This window comes from Neomonachus schauinslandi, chromosome 6, assembly GCF_002201575.2.
Source record: "Neomonachus schauinslandi chromosome 6, ASM220157v2, whole genome shotgun sequence".
NCBI lineage: Eukaryota > Metazoa > Chordata > Mammalia > Carnivora > Phocidae > Neomonachus > Neomonachus schauinslandi.
The window spans coordinates 128,923,575-128,946,449 of record NC_058408.1 but is presented as its reverse complement, the minus strand read 5'-3'; the positions used below and the strand labels follow the sequence as shown (position 1 = coordinate 128,946,449).

Genomic DNA, 22,875 nt, shown 5'->3' with positions numbered 1-22,875 from the left:
TTTGAAATGTTCGTATTTATTGTGGATTGAAACAAAAATAACCAAAATTCTCTAAGAGATGAGGTATCCAAATTAAAGTTAAACTGCCATCAAATAGATATTTTATAAACATCTTTACTGATTTTACTAGATGCTGTTATTTGACAGTGGACAGAATAGCAGCCATGGAATTCATTGCCTCTTAAATTTTTCTTGTCCGAAGTACTTACTATTTTTATTCTTGTCCCACGTTTACATATCTGTGTCAGGGATCCCCAAGACTACCTTCAGGTTTAGTGGTTCACCAGAAGGACTCATTATACTTACAGTTTATTACAGTGAAAGGATACAGATTAAAATCAGCAAAGGGAAAAGATGTATACTGCAGAGTTGTCTTCTCCCCATGGAGACACGGGGACAGTGTTTAATTCTTTCAGCAATGATACGTGACGTGAGTGAACTGTTGCCAACCAGGGAAGCTCACCTGAGCCTTAGTGTCCAGGGTTTTTAATGGGAATCAGTCATGCAGTGTCCATTTGATTGACTCAGCCATTTAGAGTCTAGCACCCACCCAGTGGTCAAACTGATACAGCATGTCCCAGGGCCCCAGGTATACAAAAATAGGCATTCACCGTAAGTCACATTGTTCGGATAAACTATCTGGTGTGGCCCAAGGTCTCAGGCATACAAAGACAGGATGGGGCTCAGTAACATGGGAAAATACTTATTCTTTCAAAGTAGAATATTAGATGTAATTATTTGATAAATACTTCTGCAATGAACAAAAAATTTATCACTTGTTAGATATTGTGTGGACAAGAATAAAATTAAAGGGGTAGTTTGCTTCAAGGAACTCAGCCTATGGGTTGGTTACACACAGCTCTCAGAATCTTAAGAAAAGGCAGATACTGGTAAATACTATAGGAGTCACAAAGAGGGGCGCCTGGGTGGTTCAGTTGGCTGAGCGTCTGCCTTCGGCTCAGGTCATGATTCCAGGGTCCTGGGGTCGAGCCCTGCATTGGGCTCTCCCTGCTCCCGGGATTGAGCCTGCTCAGCAGGGAGCCTGCTTCTCCCTCTCCCACTGCTGCTCCTCCTGCTTGTGCTCTCTCACTCTCTCTGTCAAATAAATAAATTTTTTTTTAAAAAAGAGTCATGAAGAGCTCTACCCTTTCTTTTTTTGCTCCCCCCAGACTTGACCTCCAGAAATCCCAAAGAGCTAAGTCATGTATCGTTATTTGACCTATTGCTGCTACTAGGCAGTAAACAAAGTAAATGAAGAATGCTGATTGATTGGCTTTCAAATCTGTATCCCCTGAAATCAGTATGATGGGCTTCATCAACAGAAATACAGTTTCAGATCAATATCCAATTCGTGTTGTGTCCAGTTCTGGGTAGCATACCCAACTACTGAGAGATGGGAGGGTAATGGGATAGGGAATAGAGAGAGACCTAGGGCAAAAACAAGGCAAGGGTTAAGCAATTGCTTATGGTTAACTTGGAGAAGCTAAAACTTACGGGTAAGACAAGACCAGCTGTCTTCAAATAACCAGAGGGTCAAAGACTTAGATGTGGGAAAAGCACAAACATGAACAAATGCTGACTTGCCTTGGGTTAGCTTGGCTGCTGTCACTGGCAGTATGCACTTAGTTTAGATGAGATAAGGTCAAAGTTTTTTTCAGAAGGAATTTTTATTAGAAACGAAATTAAATACCCAAATCTGCATGAATAAGATATATGAAGTGCCGATTTGAGAGCCCAACTTCCGTGGCTAAATATAGATTTATTTGGCATAGTTGCAGGTCCCTTTGTTTTTGCCTAAGCCCTCCCTGAGGTGCTACTAAGCAAAGCTGCCCAGTGGGATAGTTTGTGGTAGTGGTAGTTTGGCAGAATGTGTGCTTGGCAGGTTTCTCCCTTAATTGCCATCCCAATCTTTTCTTTCTGGTATAGGCCAAAGTCATTTCCTGTGACCTTGGGTTTCACTGAGCTTCCCTTGCTTCTGCTGCATTGCCCTTCCCTCTTTTTTTTTTTTAAAAAGATTTTATTTATTTATTTGACAGAGAGAGACAGCGAGAGAGGGAACACAAGTGGGGGGAGTGGCAGAGGGAGAAGCAGGCTTCCTGCTGAGCAGGGAGCCCGATGCGGGGCTCGATCCCAGGACCCTGGGATCATGACCGAGCGGAAGGCAGACGCTTAACGACTGAGCCACCCAGGTGCCCCTGTCCTTCCCTCTTGATTCAGATACATTCTCATCTCGTCTCTGACAATTCCTTCTCTGGACTCCAAACAAACACAGATCTTACGCACACGGACACACACACACACACACACACAGACTCTCCTACAGTGACTTTGGATTCTTGAAAGTAACACCTCTGACCCATTTATCTGTCCTATTTATCTTGCTCAAAGTATGTCCTCTGTGGTTCAATCCTAGATGAATATTCTTATAGGATAACCAAGTTGTAATCGACTATCAAATGTATGTGTGACTAATTTTAAATTTTTTAATGTTTTTTCTTTAAAGTTCTGATAGTTGCAAACTCTGCGAATAGAGAAAATTCAAGCAGATGCTGATTCTGAATGTTCATTTTTGTTTTCTTTAGTAGGCCATGACCAAAGAGTAGGTCCTCATTTTTATCCTTTTTCAGTATGTTCTGCACATGAGTTTGATTATTGGCCTCTCTTCAAAACTGGACTGATGAAATCTTTTATCACCTATTGAGATTAATAGTCATTTCACAAATGGAATGTCATATTGATCTCCTGAAAGCTTGCCAAGCATTTACTTACATGGAATGGATATTATGCTCTAATCTTTACTACATTTTGATTTTGTTCTAGTGGTGTCTGTGATTTTACAGAGGTTCTTATTGTGATACTATTTTCATTTAAATGAGAACAGATTCTTTTCTTCCTTCAGATGTTTCTAAGAAAATGTTTTCCCAAGAGAAAAGCTGATTAGATAATATTTTAAATTAGAGATTGAAGAAGACAAAGATTGCCAGGACAGATGTTTTTTTTTCTCCTCCAAAAAGAGACAAAGAGGCAGTATTGCATAGTGGTTAAGGGCATGAAATTTGAAGCCAGACTGCATGGCTTTGATTCCCAGCTTTGCTACTTGCAAGCTGTACGATCTCAAACATGTATAATTTCTCTGAGCTGTAGTTTTTCTTATCTGTAAACAGGGACAAAGGAACCTAACTCAAAATGCTGTTCTGAGAATTAATATGTAAAGCATTCAGGCACACAGCCTACTACCAAGTTCAAATATGGTCCCTCTGTAGTCACTTCTTAGATTACTTTGGTGAATTAGTTCCTTTCTAATGAGTAAGGGGGTCCACTGATATTAAAAGATTGATGTTGAACCATTTATTATTTTTCCTGTCTCCTTTTCTTGCATATTTTCTTTCTTCACCTCCTTCTATGGATAACCAGGACAGGGGTGGGGACACAGGCTCTGCAGTCAGACCTGGATTCTGCTTTCACCCTAACTCTAGTCTTGGTCTGCTGCTTATATTTTGCAGACTAGGTGAGTCCATAGACCAATTTCAGTTGCCAGGAGTTTCTTTTGTCGAGCTCCAGGCTGGCTTGAGGTAAAGATCAAAGATTGTCTAGCCCTGAAGGACATCAGGAATTGTATACGCCACATGTATGTATCCTTATGCCAGGAAATCATGGGCAATGGAAGTTACATTTCTCCTTTATTCGTACTTACAGCATAACAGATGAACCTAAGTGAGTTAAATTTGTTTTGTTTTGTTTTAATTTTAAGTAAGCTCCACGCCCAATGTGGTGCTTGAACTCATGATCCTGAGTCATATGCTCTACTGACTGAGCCAGGAAGGCGCCCCTTAAATTTGTTTTAGGGGCACCTGGCTCGCTCAGTTGGTAGAGTATGCAACTCTTGATCTCGGGGTCTTGAGTTTGAGCACCACATTGGACATAGAGATTACTTTAAAAATATATATAATGAGCACTTCCAAGGAAAAAAATATATATTTTTTTGCCCGGTGCAATAATCAGCAATTAACTAGACCTGCTACCGATTGTATTCCAGAACTCCAGCCCTTATGCTAATGACTTTGGCTACACTCTGCTAGCATTCTATACCCCCTTTTAATATGAGCATATGATAGGGCTGGAATGAAGCGTCTCAGACCTACACAGCAGAGACCACTTACCTCACCAGGGGAGAGAGTAGCCATGGGTGATCCATAGTAATTAATCGATGAGGAAGGGGGCCTAGAGACCCCTCCAAGGTCAAACTTCATTTTTCTTTGTATCTGAGCTTGCTCTTTTTCATTTCATTTTATTTCTCTATTTCATTTTAATCACTGAAGAATTGTGGAAACATAAATCTTTAAATTAATCTGTAGTGTGACTCACTGTGTCTTATTACAATCCTGGGGTATGTGTCTGTGTGTCTGTGTGTTTCAAGGGATTGTAAGAAAGAATTTATGAATTTTAGCTACTCACAACCCCCACCTAGTAAGCTTGTGGAACATAAAAACATGAGCTCAATTAAAGCATCTAAGAGATCAATAGAGGAGGAGAGAAGCCATTTGATCTACATAGTAACTGTTTATTTCATCTTTTGAGGATTTGCAGCAGGGGATGGTAATTTAATAAAAATCATCCTTTGTTTGGCTGGATTGAGGAGCATGTACCCCTTTTATAAATGGCATATCCATATGAGACTTGAAAATAGCAAAGGCATGATGACAAATCTAAAGTGTACATTAAATTTGAACATGCAGCAAAGCCAGTAGTGGTGTATATTCTATAAAGAAAAATAAAATTTCACATATGAGCTCTATTTTAAGATCCTACAAAGCCCCCCTCAGTTATTTCCATTTTAAGTTCCTATGCATTCAGGCACACCAGCTTCTTTGGTTCTAAGGAGGAAAGAATGTATTCTTATGATTTAGATGTTTTTCAGGACCTTAGAGATTTCTGATGATATAATAATAAAAATAATCTCAACTGGAAATCAATGATGGGTGCTCATAAGTAAGCAACATTTCTAGCTATTCTTTCTTTTGTTTACATCCAGACATTTCTGGCTTTTTCTCTGGGTTCCGTTTTGGAATCAATACTCTTATTAGATCTGGCTTATGCTGTCCTAATGGAATTCCGTCTAAGATTGACCCAGGGTGGCTGTACATAATGGTCTCAGCTGGAGCAGAGGGTATAGTAGGGCTTTGTAATTATATTTTTCTGATAGTTCCATAAATTCTCTATCAGTGGATTTTTTAAATTGAGGTGAAATTTACACGATATAACATTAGTCATTTTAAAGTGAACAATTCAGTGGCATTTAGCCTGTTCACGGTGCTGTGTAGCTACCACCTCTAGTTCCAAAACATTGCCATCAGTCCAAAATAAAACCCCAAACCCACTGAATAGTTACCTCCTGTTGCCCCCTCTCTTTAGCCCTGGCAACTCCCAATCTGCTTTCTGTTCCAGTGAATTCTTTTTAAAGACTTATTTATTTATTTTAGAGAGAGAGCGAGCACGCGTGCACAACGGGGAGGGGCAGAGGGAGAGGGAAAGTCTCAAGCTGACTCCACGCCCTAAGTGCGGAGCCCAACACGGGGCTCAATCTCAAGACTCTGAGACCATGACCTGAGCCGAAACCAAGAGTCAGACGCCCAACCAACTGCGCTCAGGCGCTGCCCAATGAATCTTTAAATACATTTTAAAAACTATTTCATGTTTGCCTCTGGAGTCATGAATGGTGATTCTGGACTCCCTGCTTGTGTTCATAAGTAAGTTCTAGAAGTTTATCTGCAGGACTAGATGTGACTTGCATTGTGTCTGGAGCTAAAATTTGGACTCTGGTTCCCAGACAATTGCTCAAATCTTGCCCCCCTCTTTAGCCAGTACAGTAAAATGAATTCTAACTATCCTGGATTTATTACCTTAAGGAATTGTCCCTTCTGTAATAGCCCCGCATTTCCAGGCCCTTTGATACTGAGCTACAGAGTTCCTTTGCAAAATTATTTTTTAAAACTCCTTTTTAAAAATTAGGTAATAGCACCCAGTTCTATTTAGTTTTTAGTAGGAGGTGACTCAGCTGGGCTCAGAACCCAGTTTTGAGCTGTCACGAACTCACTGCAATGCAGGAAGCTAATAGATTCAGGAGGTCTGCGAAGTGTAGCAGTTTGCCTGTGGGACTTGGTGTTGTCAAAGGTTTCTGGGGCAGAAAAACCTTAAGTAAAACCCAGTGAGGAAGGGAGGAAGAAGGTGATAAAAATAAAGATTTTTTACTCCCTCAAGTGAGAGAACTTTCTTTTATGTATAGAGGCAATATAGGAAAGAGAAACAAGCACTGCAGTCTGAAGACCAAGGTTCAAATCCCGGCTCTGTTATCCTGTGACATTAGACAAGGGTTTTAACCCTGTCATTCCTAAATACTACCTAAATACTACCTAAAGAGTGGTTGTGAGGTTTAAATGAAATAATTCTGTTTTCTACCTACTACAGTGTCTCACACATGGTAGGCAGGTACTGAATAAATGTAAGCTGTTATGAGTCTCAGGATGCAGGGGATCTCAATGTCTAATGAATCTGGAAGTGGTATCAGTTATAACTAATGTGCTTTGTGGACAGGCTTCCCCGCAGTCTCAGACTCACTGTGTTGTCCTGTTCTGTCATTAACAGTTGCTGTTGCTTGCTTCCCCTTCCCTTCTCCTCCTTATGATTCTGAACACTACATGCCTTATGATTCTGAACACTATGTTTCCTTGTTACTGTAATTGTCCTGATTTAATAAATATCAACTCCATAAGATGCTTTTAATTCTTTATAAATGAGCTCACAGAAATTAGTGGCAACTCAGTGAAAATAGGAGATACAACTTAGAGCTAGGAATTATATAAATGTAATAAAAGGATGGCAGTTTTGCATCCAGAAGTATCCATTAACAAAATGGTATGGTTGGAAGGGGCAACCAATATCTGTATTGCAAACCCCTGTATTGATGAGATTATTATTGTTCCTTAATAGGTCCTAAAAGTTGTTTAATTGTTATAAAACTCTCATTGTTGATGTGGGACTAATATCTCTTTCCCAAGCAGTACGATGAATGTATCTTTGTGTGTCATGCGAGCGCTCTTAAAACCAGGTGCACTGAGAATGACAATCTCGTTCAGGATTCAGCAAGCTCCAGCTTCATACCAGCATCAGTGTATTCCCCTCATTTAGTCTCCATCCTGGAACCTGACATGGCATTAGGGAATCCCAACTTGGAGGCCATGGACTTCTGGGCACCAGAGGTAGATGGTTCAACACGGGACTCCAAGCCCCCTGGTATGTACAAAGTTTTGTGTATTTTTTCTGGGAAAAGTGTCCATAGTTTTCTCCAAGGGGTCTGTAATCCATAAAGGGTTAAGAATCATTACAGTAAAGGAAAATTCTATTACTGCTGCCTATGTTCTACTTAAACATATGGGTTCTGCAGAAGTATAACCCCATCTTCAAAAAAAGAGAAAAGATTCTGTTTTGAACTGCCTTTTATCATATGCATTCTGCCACTTCATTCTCAGAAATGTTCAAGTTAAGCTAGTTCAGTCATTATCCAGGCACAGAATATGTTGTCTTGCATCATTTGTTTGATTTGATTTCTCTACTCCCTGCCATAAACTGTCCACTTAATGCATTATGTGTTTCAGACAGTATAAACACATGCAGACTATATACCTCCAAAGCCTTGGCAAGGGGGGAAAAAAAAACTCTAAATGTGGATGCAAGGAGCAGAGAATATGCAACTCCCAAATTATTTGGGGTACAGCTGTCTCACTAAACCAAAACAGTGCTTCTCTCTCTCTTTTAAAGATTTTATTTATTTGAGAGAGAGAGCATGAACAGGGCAGGGGCAGAGGGAGAGGGAGAAGCAGACTCCCCGCTGAGCAGGGAGCCCATCATGGGGCTCGATCTCAGGACCCCAAGATCATGACCTGAGTCAAAGGCAGATGCTTAACCGACAGAGCCACCCAGGCGCCCCTCTCTGTCTTTTAAGTAAGCTTTAGGCCCAACATAGGGCTTGAACTCACAACCCTGAGATTGAGTCACATGCTCTACCAACTAAACCAGCCAGGCGCCCCCAAAACGGCACTTTTCTCAACTGTAGCAGCAAAAACCACAGAACACAAGTTATGTTGGTGGGATTCGTGTGACTTTTAATTCTTATCTTACTAATGTGTTACAGTAAGTGTGGGGAGTAAAGACAGGGATGGAGTGAGGGAAAGGAAGAAGAGAAAGTATCTTTCCAGTTCCTCGAACCACTGAAGCAGGTCCTAGGATAAGAAAGTCCAGTAAAAGCATCACGACCTGTCACAACAGCACTTGCAATGGAGGTGTGTGACAGAGACACGGCAACTCTTTAGGTCTGCGGGAAGGGACTGCAGGAGAGAATTAGCCCTACATCAAACTTGGCACATGTGGAAGACAGGGCGATGCGGCTGCTAACACGGTTGGGCAGATGAAAAAGCGGACTCTCCAGAGTGTACTTCTTGCGCATGAGTAGGAGCATGGGTGCCCTTCCCCACGCCGAGCAGCGCTGCCTCCCCAGTAGGGAAAGGAGACCCCACCAAGCATGCAGCAATGGGAAAACCGTGGGGCAGGGCTCTTTTAGAAACGAGAAAGATTTTTTATGTTTGCTGGTGGTGTTGATTGACCAGAGGCAATTCCTTTTACTTTTGGGCAGTAGCATTGTGTCCTGGTGATAACATAATTATGCTTAGCACTCTTAAAAGGCAGAGGAGAGTGAAAGCAAGGCCTCTTTAGGACCGAGACAGTGGGAAAGGGGCTCTGTGGGTTCTAAGCGTAAGGGCATGAAACAGCTAATTCTAGATCACCACAAACGAACTCACACAGATCAATGAGACCTTGGCTTTTTCCATTCACACAAATACTCACCCCTCTTCTAGCTTCTACTACTAAATCTAAGGTCAGCTTAATCACAGCTTGGGGCACTATGACCGTGTTTCTAAAGTTAAAGTGAACAAACTACATTCTTAATACTTTTCCCCCCCGCTAATTAAATGGATTTGAATAAGCTGAAAGCCTAAAATCTAGGGACTCTTTTCATTATTTGTTGGGGACAACCCTTAAAACTCATCACTGCCATTTTTCTTTACTTACAGAATTGGAAGGACATGGAATGGGCAGGGAGAAGTCATTACACGAATCACAGAAATGGTCAACATGCATCTAATTTTACCCATTGAACAAAGAGAGCTAAAGGGGTAAGTTCTTTTGAGAAGAACCTAACTGTGTTTAAGGGGGAAGAATACTACACTAGCCTTTTTTTTTTTCCTGAATGGAAGAATAGGATAGATGGAATTGCGAGGGGTGGGAGGAAATGGTGTTAAACAAACCCCCATCACTGGTGAAACAGTTTTGTCGGAGTGGTGCCGGATGCGAACCATTGGTTTATCTTTGGCAGTGATCTTATGTTTTCGGTACCTAGAATGAGACTACATAGCTGGATGATGTCTGGGTATAGTGAGCGAATATAAGTTTTAATTTCAATTCACAGCAAATGATGATGATCACAGATTTAGCACCTTAGTTTGTAATTCCTCTGTACCTGAATCATCTAATGCTGTGAAGCCTGAGCTTTAGGTGAGAAAGCTGAGTTCTTAGATAACTCCTCTGTGATTTGCTCTAGGACTGCACTTTGCTCCAACCTAAGGGGTGGTTTTCTTATTAGAGAAAGTGAAGTATTCAATGCTAAATAGGAGACTGAAGCCTTGAAGACATTTTACAGTGGTGACAGGTGTTTTGGTTCAGGAATAGGCTCTTTAACAAGTCAAATGCATATTATCCCCTCTTAAGCATTAACTTTTTTTTTTTTTTAGCAACAGAATTATATTTTTTGGCTTGAAGTGGTGCTTTCTTCTATAACTGATTTCTCGGTTTTCTTAGTAGATATTACTGTCTCCTCCAGTATTTCTTCAAAACTTTCCCCTATCTGGGAGGTTTTCTTTGAGGCTGCCTTAGAAGCCTCTTCCCCCTCCTCCTCTTTCATAAGAGACAGCCCAGTGGATGAGACTTTGGAGGTTGTAGAACTGAGGATTTTAGGTGGGAGCAGATAAGCTGGATTGGGGGGTGGATTCAGCCCTGAAATGCTTAATCCACTGGTGCTAAAACGTGTCTCCTCGCCTTCCAGTAGTTTCCTGTAAATCCAACAGAGAAAACGTCTTAGGAAGTCAACTTGTAACTTTTTTTAAAAAAAGAACTTAACCCTCCAGCTCCTATTCATTTTAGAAAGATACCATAAGACTCTGCAGTTTCTTCGTGAGGTTGAGACCAATAAATATTGACTTCCAAGGTTCAAAGACTTGGAGTTTATCTAGCACATGCATACACACGTGCACGTACATGCATGCTCACGTACACTCACACATCAGCTGTGTTTAAAGCACTATCAAAGGGAAACCTATCCTATTCACAAATATGTTCAAAAAGGAATTTTTGTACAATTGCCCTCGGCCTCATCCACACCCATTTTTAGCACTTAAGAGTCTACAAAGCTCTAGGGAGAAGTAATCTTACTAATTAAAACCTTAAGTGCAACAGGGATAAGGAGGTGAGAAGTCCACAGAGGAGGAAGGAGCTACCTCATTCAGCCTGAACTTGAGATTTGTACTTTTTCAACGTAGAGAAGTACAAAGGGAATGGAACCAGCAACTTCAAAAACCAGTGAGTGCAACTGTTTCAGATACTGGACTTTTTCTCAGCCTAGCCTAACCAGTGTCGTAAGAGTGGCCCCAGTGCCTTGTTTCTCTTATCTCTAATAATTTTTATCATCTTTTCTTTAAAATCAGAAACTCAAGACACTATCAAATACTGTTAGAGTTTTGTTTTGAAGAAGTATACATAGTGTAAAAGAAAAAAAAATTCTCAGATCTGGATTGAAGCTGAGCTCTTCCCTTTACCAGCACTGTGACTCAGAACAAGTTACACAGTCAGTCTGTGGTTCAAGTCTCCTCGTCTGCAAAATGGAAATAATATGACCGGATACCTAGATAATTTAAATACAGTATCTACTAGAGTGCCTGGCACATAGTAGCCATTCAAAAAATAGTAGCTACTGTTATCACCTTTTTTTAAGGTAAATATTCACTTGAACATTGGGTAGAAATTCAGAGGGATACCTCACCTATTAGGACATTCTATGTTGCATAAGCCCTATTTTTAAAAGTTAGAGTCTGATGGGTTTTCGTTCAACCTCTGCATACTCAGGTTATCTCCTTCAATCCTAGCAGAGGTAGGTAGACTACCCCAGGACTAGTAAGGTGAAGTTGGGATATAAAGAAGCTGAGCGACAGAGGAGTCAGCTCTCCTGGAAGGGCCGGGGATGACTTTCCTCAGCCCTTCACGCATCAGAAATCAGAGAGACTATAAAACCACTTATCCACTTATTTGGGTAGCTATGCCCCAGGTGCCCGGATCTGCGTGGGTGAGGGTGAGCATGCCCTTTGAAATACCTGTAAGCTGCTATCTCAATATCAAGAGCCATTTTGACATTGAGCAAGTCCTGGTATTCCCGAAGGTGGCGCGCCATCTCACTCTTGGTGTTCCTCAGATCATTCTCCAGCTGCCCAATGCTATCCTGAAAAGTGACATATCCAACATACTTGAACCAGGTGAAATTCAATGAGATTTCCACAAAGCAAGGACTCTCAACCCTGACTACACATTAAAAATCCAGGCCTGTCCCCCACCCCAGATTCTGATTCATTTGTTCTGGGGTGGGGTCCCAGAATCTGCATTGTTTCATAAGGTCCCCAGGAGATTTGGATGCATGGTAAGGGTTGGGAACTTCTACTGTGTGGCACATGGTTCTCGAATGCACACCAGGGAGATATTTTCTCTCTCTCTCTTGTTAAACTTATACCTGAAACTGATACCACACTGTATATTAACTGACTGGAATTTAAGTAAAAACTTAAAAAAAAAAAAAACACCTTACTTCTCATCCATCCCTTGCTTGTTGTATTCCTGCTGAATAATTCAGTTGTTACATGTCCTTGCCAAAACCCAAAGCCTCAGGTTAGGAGCTTAGACTCAGAAAATTCCAACTGTGAAAAGCACAGAGAGGACAGCAAGTCTTCTCTGCCTCCATTCGTCTTGATGGTTTTCTCAAAGTCTGCTACTCAGTCACCTTACTGAAAGCATCTTATGTAATGGATAAGGAGGAAGCAGAAATACTCCATGGAATTTTTTTTTTCTTTAAAGATTTTTTTTATTTATTTGACAGAGAGAGACACAGCGAGAGAGGGAACACAAGCAGGGGGAATGGGAGAGGGAGAAGCAGGCTTCCCGCAGAGCAGAGAGCCCGATGTGGGGCTCGATCCCAGGATGCTGGGATCATGACCTGAGCCGAAGGCAGACGCTTAACGACTGAGCCACCCAGGCGCTCCACCATGGAATTTTTTAAATCCAAATGGCAGATTGAAATTATATTTTTAAGGAAGAAACTAGGGGGCACCTGGGTGGCTCAGTCTGTTGGGCAGCCGGCTCTTGATTTTGGCTCAGGTCATGATCTCGGTGTCGTGAGATCAAGCCCTGCGCTGGGCTCCACACTCACTGTAGAGTCTGCTTGGGCTTCTCTCCCTCTGCCCCTCCCCCAACTTGAGCTTGCTCTCTCTCTCTCCCCCAAATAAATAAATCAAATCTTTTTACAAAAGAAAAAGAAAAAAGAAACTAGGTCCATATAACAGTTTTATTCCAAATTCTTTCAGGTGCAAACCCAGACACAGAAGAAAAATAGCTTAAAATTTTTTCTTAAGATTTATTTATTTGAGAGAGAGAGAGAGAGAGAGCACAAGCAGGAGGGGGAGGGGAGAGGGAGAGAGAAACTCAAAGCAGACTCCTTGCAGAGCTCAATGCAGGGCTCGATCACATGACCCTGACTGAGATCACCACCTAAGCAGAAACCAAGAGTCTGAGGCTTAACCAACTACGCCACCCGGGTGCCCAAAAAAGAGTTTTAAATTTTTGGTTCTTGAGTAGCCAGAGGGTCTTTTAAACTTTTTTTAAAAAATTTATTTATTTGAGAGAGAGAGAGCGTGTGTATACACACTCGGTTCCGGGGGGGGGGGGGTAGTGTTCATGTGGAGGAACAGAGGGAAAGAATCTTCAAGCAGGCTTCCCACTGAGCGCAGAGCCTGACTCCGGGCTTGATTCCATGACCCATGAGATCAGGACCTGAGCCGAAACCTAGAGTCCGAAGCTTAACCGAATGAGCCACCCAGGTGCCCCCAGAGGATCTTCTAAAAACACAGCAGATCCAGTTGCTCACCTGCTTGAAACCCTCTAACAGCTTTACAATCAAGTCCAAACTCCTCAGCATGGCCTATACTATTCCCCTTGCTCGAAATGTTTCAGCTACTCTGGCTTTCTCTTTTGCTCCTTAAACTATCTAAATTCATTGCTGCCCCAGGCCCTTTAGGCTAGCTATTTCCTCTGGAATGTTCTGTAGTGGGTCTTCTGTGGCCGACTCTGAGTCATCGAAGATTCAGTTCAAATGCCCTGTATTCAGTCTTCCTTTGTGTCCAATTTAAGTACCCTTTCCACACGGATCTAGCATGCTAGCGTACCTCAAGCCAGGACAGTGGCCCGTGAAGGGGCTTTGTGCAAATGAGAAAAGAGCACCTCCAGCGGGAGGACAAATTAGAAGCAAGCACACACTTGAAAGTGGCCACTCTGTTCTTAGCTCTTACATTATCTGAAATTTTCTCATTCTTCTATTACTTTACTAGTTTATTTTCTGTCACCTTCCCCTATCTCATGGTTTTTCCCCCTAGGCACTGTTGACATTTGGGGCTGGATAATTCTTTGCAGTGGGGGTTGTTCTGTGAATTGTAGGATGTTTAGCAGCATCCCTGACCTCTACCCACTAGTAGCATGCCCCCTCCCTCCCAGTGGTGATAACCAACAATGTCCCCAGACATTGCTCAATGTCCCCCGGAAGGCAAGTCACTCTTGTCAGAGAACTCCTGCTCTAGAATGTAATTTACATGGAAACGGGGACTGATTCTGTTTGGCTAACCCCTGGAAGCCCAGAGCCTAGCACAATGCACACTGTAGATGCTCCGTGAGTAATCGCTAAATGAATGAACGGTGCTACACGAGCGCTTCTTTTCCTCTGTCCTGAAAAGATGTGAGCAAATAACCCATATAATATAGTTGCAAGTCTGTCGACATGAAGAACACAGCAATTGGGAGAACTTTTGTGAAACAGTGATGCAGATGAACATCAGAAACCTCAAGAAGTAAGTGGTGAGGGGTGTCTGGGTGGCTCAGTCGTTAAGCGTCTGCCTTCGGCTCAGGTCATGATCTCAGGGTCCTGGGATCGAGCCCCGCATCGGGCTCCCTGCTCAGTGGGAAGCCTGCTTCTCCCTCTCCCACTCCCCCTGCTTGTGTTCCCTCTCTCGCTGTGTCTCTCTGTCAGATAAATAAATAAAATCTTTAAAAAAAAAAAAAAAGAAGTAAGTGGTGAGGGGCCCTTGTAACTTCCCGTGTGGGGATGATGAAGTGATGGTGGAAAGCAGCGCTGATAACATCAGGGGTGGGGGATGTGCAAAATTCTAAATCAAGAGAATCTGCAGAAAGAATGAAAATTCATACCTCCTACCTGTTCTATAAATATTGACGGGAATGCCGCAAAGGAGAGACTCAATTAACTGGTGGGTACAGAGCAAGGAATGACAAGCAGTGGGGAAAATACATATTACATGGACAGTGATGGAAATATTCCAAAGTGTGTTAGGAGATCATTAGGGCTTAAAATGATTTCTACCAAACATTTAACTTGATGGTTGTTAGTTGAGGTTAAACTAACCTACAAGCAAGTCTGCTGGTGAGGCACTGGGGTAAGAGAAGCAATATTACTGTGGTAAAGGGGAAAGGGAAAAGGGGAGGAAGATTTCTCAGTACGCAAAGGACAGGAGAAATGAAATCGGAGGAAAAGAGGAGGATTTCATCAGGATCTTTGGGTTGCATTTCTTGCCCTGCCTCAAATATCCAACACACCACAGTCAGTTTTCTATATTTTAGTTTCTTCAAAATTTCCATTTCTACATATGGAAAATTATAATATTTATTCTTTTCTGAGGTGTTCTGAGATCCTCAAGTTAGGATTCTAATTTGAGGCACCTCACATTATTATATGAATCCATTATCTGTTAAATTAGATAACAGGCATTAAAACAGCACTTGTCACATAGAAGTTGTGCAGTAAATTATTGTTATAGAGTCATACCATGTGACTCTATGCCCTTTTTAATCATATGGACAAATTAATCATGAGCCCTCCCTACAACCCCTTGGATTACTAAGGAAAGCAATGTATAATAAAATGTTAATATTAGATAGTTGAAGGCATATTCCTTAAAGCACCAGATTTTTTTAAAATAATGATTTTGAATTTAAAAACCTTTCTAAAGGGGCTTGTACCATTTTTAAAAAATATTTATTTATTGAAGTAATCTCTACATCCAATGTGGGGCTCAAACTCAGGACCCTGAGATCAAGAGCAGCACACTCCTCCGACTGAGCCAGCCAGGTGCCCCATGGGGGGTGTACCATTCTTAATTAGGACATAAACATAATGCAACCTTTCTTAGCAACTACAGGTTATGATAATGATCAATTATTTTTCTATAATTCTATGATGTCCTTTATCTTTTAGGTCAACGGAGGTATATCAGACTGTTTATTTCTACCCTAAATGGCCCCAAAGAGCAGTGTTTGCATTACTGCTTGCTACTTATTGGTTTTCTTTGTTCTGAAAGTTGAACTAATGCTACTGGTTCTCGATGATGCCTGATTCCATTGGTCCCTCTTCTCTATCTTGCAGCATGCTTAAAATTCAAAAGACAAAGTGCTTTAGAATCATGTAAAGTAAGAATGAATAAGTTAGGGGCATCAGAGGGGTCAACTTCCCAATATGTGATTTGGACATGGACGTTTTGTCTCATCAGCAGGTTAATGAGGTCCTTTTTAAAACAATATTTTTGTTTCAGAGCTGTGTTTGCTGACTAAAAGGTTGTTGGGAGCTGAGTTCTAGATAGAAGAGATTTCCTTGAGTTTGTATGTTACACAGTTCACATGTCTGTTTTATGGATCAGAGTAGACAATAAGCATGACTCTGCTCCTTTCAAAAGGAACTGAGCTGACTGCTGACCATTGCTCTTCTACGTCTAGTCCCTTTGTTTGTGCTCTCTTCAGCCCACACCAGACTGTCTCGCACTGCCCTTCAAAAGCCCTGCCAAAGATGGCCTCCAGCTGGAAATCTGAGCAGAGTGCTGCAGTCTACCCCCTCCCCCAACCATGCAGCTGCTGCTGGCTTAGCCTGAGGGAATGGCAGAGGCACTCCCAGTTCCAGCTGGGGTCTCTCCTGGAGTAGTAGCTAAGATAAGTGCTGAGCATCTTCCCAAGGGCTGGGAGGATGCAGGCCAGGAATAAGAGAAAGACCAGGCCACCCAAGCATCTGCAGTGGAGAAAAGGAACCACAGACAGTGCTATGGATTTCATCACTTCTGGGAGCCCTCATCCAGGTGAGCAGAAGTAGTGAGCGCAGCACAGTCTGAAAGAGCTCCTCCAGAATTACTGGGCGAGGAGGGAGGATGTTTATATGTGGACCACCCATATGCCTTATTCTCCCTACTGTCTTTGCTTGCTTGCTTCCTTCCTTTCTTTTTCCCTACCATACTTTAAAATCTTGCATTATATGAGCTGGTTTATATTGTGAAATGTAGTTTAGGTTAGTGTACCCCCAAATCAGCCCGGGAACAATAGGATGCAGCACTTTTATTGAAAATGCATTTTGCTGGGCCGCTCCTGTGAACTACTGAGTTCAAATCTTTGGGAATAGGCCTGAGAATTTTTTTTTGTTAAGCTCCTGAGTGATCTTGGTGGATCAATGGGTCTTGGAACTACAAGTTTCAGTTTATTTCTGTAGAGGAGTTACCAAGGTGGCCTTGGTGACAGTAATACAATGAGACAGGGAGGGGCAAAAGCAAAACTAAGAACACATGGAAGAGTTAAAAAGAAAAAAGGACCGAATGTAGTTTCTTCTTGAATTCTAGTTTCAGAGATAAATCTATCAAGCCATACATTTATATGCGGCTACTGTCACCCCCCAGTCTCCAAGGGGCCAGCCCCTTTTTGCTCTTTCATTCAGTTGTATTCCAATCTCATACTGGAGGGAAGAGGGCAGACTTGGCTCCTCTCCCTGGGGAACATTAACTAATGGTGAGCTTGATTATTCAGCAAGGTCTTGCAAAGAAAGCTTTGGTTTTCCAAGACTGACCATAGTACAGGGCCAGGGCCTCCAGTATCCTGCAAAAATACCCTTAGGCATCTTTGCTAGAACAGGGCCTCTAATGGTGGTAAAGCAGCTATGCAGGAACCAGATTCACCCTGGGTCAGAAATGGAAAAGTGTTCAGCTATAGAGGGTGGCTACATTTGGCTTTTGAAGACAATGGCCCTAGCTCTTCATAATTTCTCCTGTCGCCTGATTTGGACTCTCTCATATATCATTGTGTACTTACTATGTCACCTTGAATCATTCTTTACCCTTTCAAAAATGTAATAAGCTTCCTGTCCTTGAATAGGCTGTCAGCATTCTGGGCAGGGGAAATGTGACTTTAATGGGGCTTTCCTCTGTCTCTTAGAGGGTGGCAAGCGTGCAAAGGAAAATGGGCCTATCACTAATCTCTGAAGCAGAAGAAAGAGAACAGCCTCCCATTACTGCAGTGGAAGGGGAGGGGGGAGAGGGCAAGAAAACAATGGCTGAACCTCACTGTGGAGAAGGAGGCTTTTCATCTTGGCCAACATTGCTAAAACTGTTAGAGAAAACAGCCAGAGGATACCCTTGTGACTGCAGGCCTTCAGGATCAGCAGGTGAGGATGTGAGCCCCTCCTCAGGCCTGAAGTCCCAAGGGGTAGGAAATACCTTTCTGTTGTCTCATCTGGTCTTGCATTCCACCAGCATGTCCACTGAGGCTCTGAAGGCTAACTCGGACAGGGGCACACTGCAGAGCTGCAGATGCCGCAGTTTCTGTAGGGTTTTTGTTTGTTTGTTTCCTGCAGACTGTGTCTGGATGACCCTACTATTGTCTGACACTGAAAGTCTTTTAAAGCAAACAAAACAAGTCAGACAATACTGTCACTACCTCTTAGAATGTCAGGCTATACCGAGCAAACAGAGGGCATGGCAGAGCCTAATTCAGATGGAAGTTGTAGTTGTAGATAAGTTAGCCTTTTTTTTTTTTTTAATTTTTGTAAAATATTTTATTTATTTATTTATTTATTTATTTGAGAGAGAGAGAGAGAGAAACAGCATGAGAGGGGAGAAGGTCAGAGGGAGAAGTAGGCTCCCTGCTGAGCTGGGAGCCTGATGTGGGACTCGATCCCAGGACTCTGGGATCATGACCTGAGCCGAAGGCAGTCACTTAACCAACTGAGCCACCCAAGGCGCCCAAGTTAGCCTTTTCTGTAGAAATACTGGGCTAGCCCTTCAGAAGACCACCTAGCTCATCTTTTGAGGCTTCTAGAAGAACACATGAAATCTCAGTTAACTAAATGTAATTAATTCAGGCCATGCAGGAGCTAGGCCACACAGTGAAAAATTCAAGTTACAGCTTTTGAAGCAGAATAGATGTATTTACTTGAATAGTACTGTAATTCCAAATAACCAAAACAAATGGTCCAGGCAAGCTTTCTTCTTTTAGCAAATGGGGCAGTTTATAATGGACAATAAATACCTGCACACCAATAATAATTCTTTAGCTGTAGACTGAAATAGTACTTCTGAGGTTTTACTCCTTTCTTGGTTCTATTTTATTAATGTTCCCAAACCCTATTAATTTCATCAAATGTAAACTTCGATCTTGGCCAGAATGAATTATTGCAAATTTCTGAATTCTTACCATCCTACCCAATGAAGCTTTGATCGGACCTTGAAACTGAACCACACTACTTAGATTCCTTTCTTTTCTCCTGCCTCTGTACCCTTTGTGATCATAAGCCCAGAATGCCCTATATAGTAAAACTGAAGATGCAGTGGCCTTTGTTTGGAGAGAAAAGGAAGAAAGATCCAATCAATACCCTCATAGGCACTTAGAGGACATGCAAAGATGTAAAAAATAAGTGGCCTATAACAAAGATAAAATCACCCATCTCTGTGATTTATCACATGCATTGAGGATGGAAAATTGTTAAAGAGATGTGAATTTTCAAGTGGGACCTCACTGCTGCTGAGCAGATTAAGTGGTTTTTGCTAAGTGCTAAGCCATCCATGACAGTGAAAATTGATGCTGTCCCTGAGGTGACCTTTGATTGCAGGTAGCCAAGACTGATGTGATGGTGTTGCAGAAGAAACACACACACACACACAAGCAGTTAATTGCCTTGAGAGTCATAACTAGAACATGAGACGGGAAACACATCATTTCTGAGATGGAAAGAACTCTAGATCAGCACCGAGGACAGCGCCCCGACAATTCCCATTTGAAGCTTTCTAAAGAAATATCAGCAGTAGGTAGACACGGAAACTGTGTGTGTGTGTGTGTGTGTGTGTCTGTGTGTGTCGGGAGGGGAAGAGGGTAGAGAAGGGCAGTTGTAACCAGCCCAATCACCCAGCTCCTTGGCTCCCAATCTCTACTCTTTTGAAGACAAAAGTCAAGAAAATGATTGGGCGGAACCCTTCCCAGTTCAGTCCAGCATTCTTCTCTCTAGCGCAGACCATACTCCATAAATATCAATTCCGGGGCGCACAGAAACCCTTTCAAAGTCAACCAAACAATCCAGACAGCCGAGACAGCGCTGCCACCAATTGCTTTGGGTTCACTCCTACTTTGGGTGGGGGACTGTTCTTCAGGTCACCGGGGTGTTTATGTCCACTTGCGGACAGAGAGGCATGAATTAGATTTTTGGATTCTGAAAAACATAAGCTTAAGGGTGTTTTCTAAAAGGGCTCGGACAGGGACATGACGGGCAAGGAAAGAGGGTGACTAGGACTTTAGAATGAATAGTGTAGAGTCAAGGGCTTTTTGTTTGCCAGTGCATCCAGTTGGGGTTCTTCCCCCCCCTCCTCTCAGTTCCTAGGGCCCCAATTGTGTGGGAAGGCGCAGGTAGGTGGGGGAGAGAATAGGGCGCCCCTCCCTTTGCAGCGTTCCAGCCCTTACCTGGTAGCTAGCCACCTCTGCACTGTGCCGCTCCTCCAGCTCCAGGATCTGCCTCTCCAAGGACTCGTTGGCCCCACGCAGCCCCTCAATCTCGATGGTGCGTGCCTGCAGCTGACGCCGGTATTCGTGAATCTCCTCGCGGCTTGCCCGGATGGCCTCGGTGCTGCGCGCTGCCTGCTCGTTCAGGTTGGCAAACTTGGACTTGTACCACTCCTCGGCTGACTGGAGGTTCTTGGCAGCCAGGGACTCATATTGGGCGCGGATCTCCCTCAGCGCCGAACTCAGGTCTGGTTTGGCCACAGCCACATCTACCTCGGCCGCGGCCTGCGACGATGCCTGCAGCGTGGCCAGCAGCTCGGCCACCTCCTCGTCGTGCACCTGGCGCACGAAGGCCAGCTCGTCCAGCAGCGACTCCACCTTCTTCTCCAGGTCCAGGCGGGCCAGCGTGGCGCCGTCCACGTCGCGCTGCTGCGCCTTCAGGGCGCGCTCGGCGCCTTCGCGCCCTCGGCTTTCCTCCTCGCAGCGCGCCCGAAGCCGCTGCACCTCCTCAGCCAGCCCGTCGCGCTCGAGCAGGGCCTGCGCGCGCGCCGAGCTCGCTTCCTCCAGCTGCGCGCGCAGGTCGCGCAGCTCGCGCTGGAAGAGCTCGCCGACGCGCGACGGTTCGGCGTGGCGCTGCCGCAGCGCGGCCAGCTCGGCCTCGAGCGCGCGGTTCTGCGTCTCCAGCTGATGCACCTTCTCGATGAATACTGCGAAGCGGTCGTTGAGGCCCTGCAGCTGCTCCTTCTCATTGGTGCGGATGATCTTGTACTCGTTGGTGCGCGCCGCCGCCTGACTCAGGTCCAGCCCGTCGGACGCCGGGGGCCGGCGGTAGGCCAGGCCCAGGCCAAGCGACGAGGCCGAGGAGCAGGCGGCCGAGGAGGTCACATTGCAGCGGGATAGCGACTGCGAGCGGAAGCTACCCGCGCCACCGGCGCTGGAGAGGCGCGAGGACAGGCGAGAGCCATCTCCAAACACCTTGCGGTAGGAGGAGGAGGCGCACAGGTAGTGCTCCGAGCCGAAGCTCATGGTGCCGGGACCAGGGCCGGGAGAGCGGCTGCGGCTGACGATAGAGAGAGAAGAGGTGCGCCAGACGGGGCGCGGCTGGGCGGTGTGCACCGGGTTTTAAGGCGCCGGGGATGGGGCGGCGCGTTGGGGGCGGAGCTCCTGCTCCGGGTCTGGTGGAGAGAGGGAAGGGGGGCATCCAGGAGCGGGGGCGGGGAAGCGCAGTGACAACTGCAGCTGCGCGCGCGGCGGACCTAGGTCGCGGAGACAAAGCGATTTGCGTAGAAGACGCTCCCTGTCCGTAGCGCCCCTCCCCAGAATTGTCGGGTTTGGGAGTGACTTGAGCGGAGAGGTGCCTAAACGACTAGGGTTTCCCATCCGGAGACCACCCGGCTCTGTCGTTTACCTTGACCCTGTCCTCCTTGCCCCCTTTAACCCACACGGAGTTAGGGTTTTCTGGGAGGTGTCCGTACGTCCTCCCATCCCTCCGCGGGAGCTCCTGAGGGTCAGGCCCTGTTTTTCCAGTTAGAGTGGGGACTTTGTCTCTTCCTTCAGGCTTTGGTCCCTTTCCTCAGCCAGCTCGGGGTTCCCAGGGGGTAGAGTGGGTCTACGTCAGAGAGCATCTCATCAGCTGTTCCTCTGCAGCTCTCGGAAGCGCCCAGGGCGGGTGGCTGGGTGGAATGCTTGTGACGCCCGGGAAAAGAGGGTAGATAGATAAAAGAACACGAGCCTGAGTTGCAGAGAGTAGAAGGAAGCGCAGGAAACAGGTCGGATGGCTGCAATGGGCAAAACTGAAGTGCCCCTGACATTTGTATAAGTAAACGGGTTTCCCATCGGCAGACCCCACGGCTCTGTCGCTCCCCTTGACCCCGTCCTCCTCGCTTTCACCCAGAGTTAGGGTTTTTCTGGGAGGTGGCCTGTATGCCCATCCCCACCCCAGAGCTCCCGATGGGGATGGGTTCACCACAGCCCCCACCACTCTCCATTGAATAACGCCCACCTTCTTAATTCATTTACTTTACCCATCTGGCCAGGTAGGTATTAGAGATTTCAGGCTGTGTAAATCCTCATCTGGTTTAGGAGCGCCCCTTCCTGTGGAGATCTCTCTTTGAACAAAAGAGGCCTCTGCAAACATTAAACTCCAGGAGTCGGAAAGAGTGCGGGCCACAGGGCAGGCCTCCTACAACACAGGGTGGGGTGGGGGGTGTCAAAGAATGGGATCTGGAGAGATGAAGGCTGGGAGGAGTCAGTGTCGAATCTGTAGTGTGCATCACCTTCTAGCTCATAGTATCTCTCAGGATGTGGCTATGGCTTAGGAGAGGGAGTAGGAAGACCTTTTTAGTAGACTCCAGAATTCCAGACTGAAGGCCTTTTTGATTTGGAATCTCAAGGATGTAGTTCTAGGACAAGTTTTAACTTCACACGGGGAAATAGTACCTGAGACAGGCCACTAAAGGAAGGGAGAAGGGGAGTCCTATGGGACTTTGGAACGTATTTCTTGGCTTTTTGCTTGATGTCGTGGAAGATAGTCAGGCCATGCCACAGCCTGTCCCCCTGGTTCATTATCACAGACCAAGACCTGAGCTTAATTCTGTGTTCACTGGGCTCAGAAATACCTGGTGAGGTAAAGGATGGAAGAGTGCTAGCTAA

At 44.5% G+C, this 22,875-nt stretch overlaps 2 protein-coding genes across 2 annotated transcripts in view; one reads left to right on the top strand and one right to left on the bottom strand.

Annotated features, from left to right (window-relative positions):
- Positions 1-9,803: 9,803 nt before the first annotated feature.
- INA (internexin neuronal intermediate filament protein alpha) lies at positions 9,804-21,296 on the bottom strand. The gene is made up of 3 exons (XM_021700120.2): positions 20,185-21,296; positions 11,475-11,599; positions 9,804-10,160 (listed from the first exon to the last, which is right to left on the bottom strand). Exons 1-3 carry the CDS (start codon positions 21,247-21,249, stop codon positions 9,851-9,853), a joined length of 1,500 nt encoding a protein of 499 aa, XP_021555795.1. The 5' UTR covers positions 21,250-21,296; the 3' UTR covers positions 9,804-9,850.
- The window catches only part of NT5C2 (5'-nucleotidase, cytosolic II), a 137,348-nt gene continuing 135,748 nt past the window's right edge, over positions 21,276-22,875 (top strand). Inside the window, exon 1 of the mRNA XM_021700116.1 lies at positions 21,276-21,304. The gene's annotated coding sequence lies outside the window, so the exon portion shown is untranslated. The remainder of the gene's footprint in view (positions 21,305-22,875) is intronic.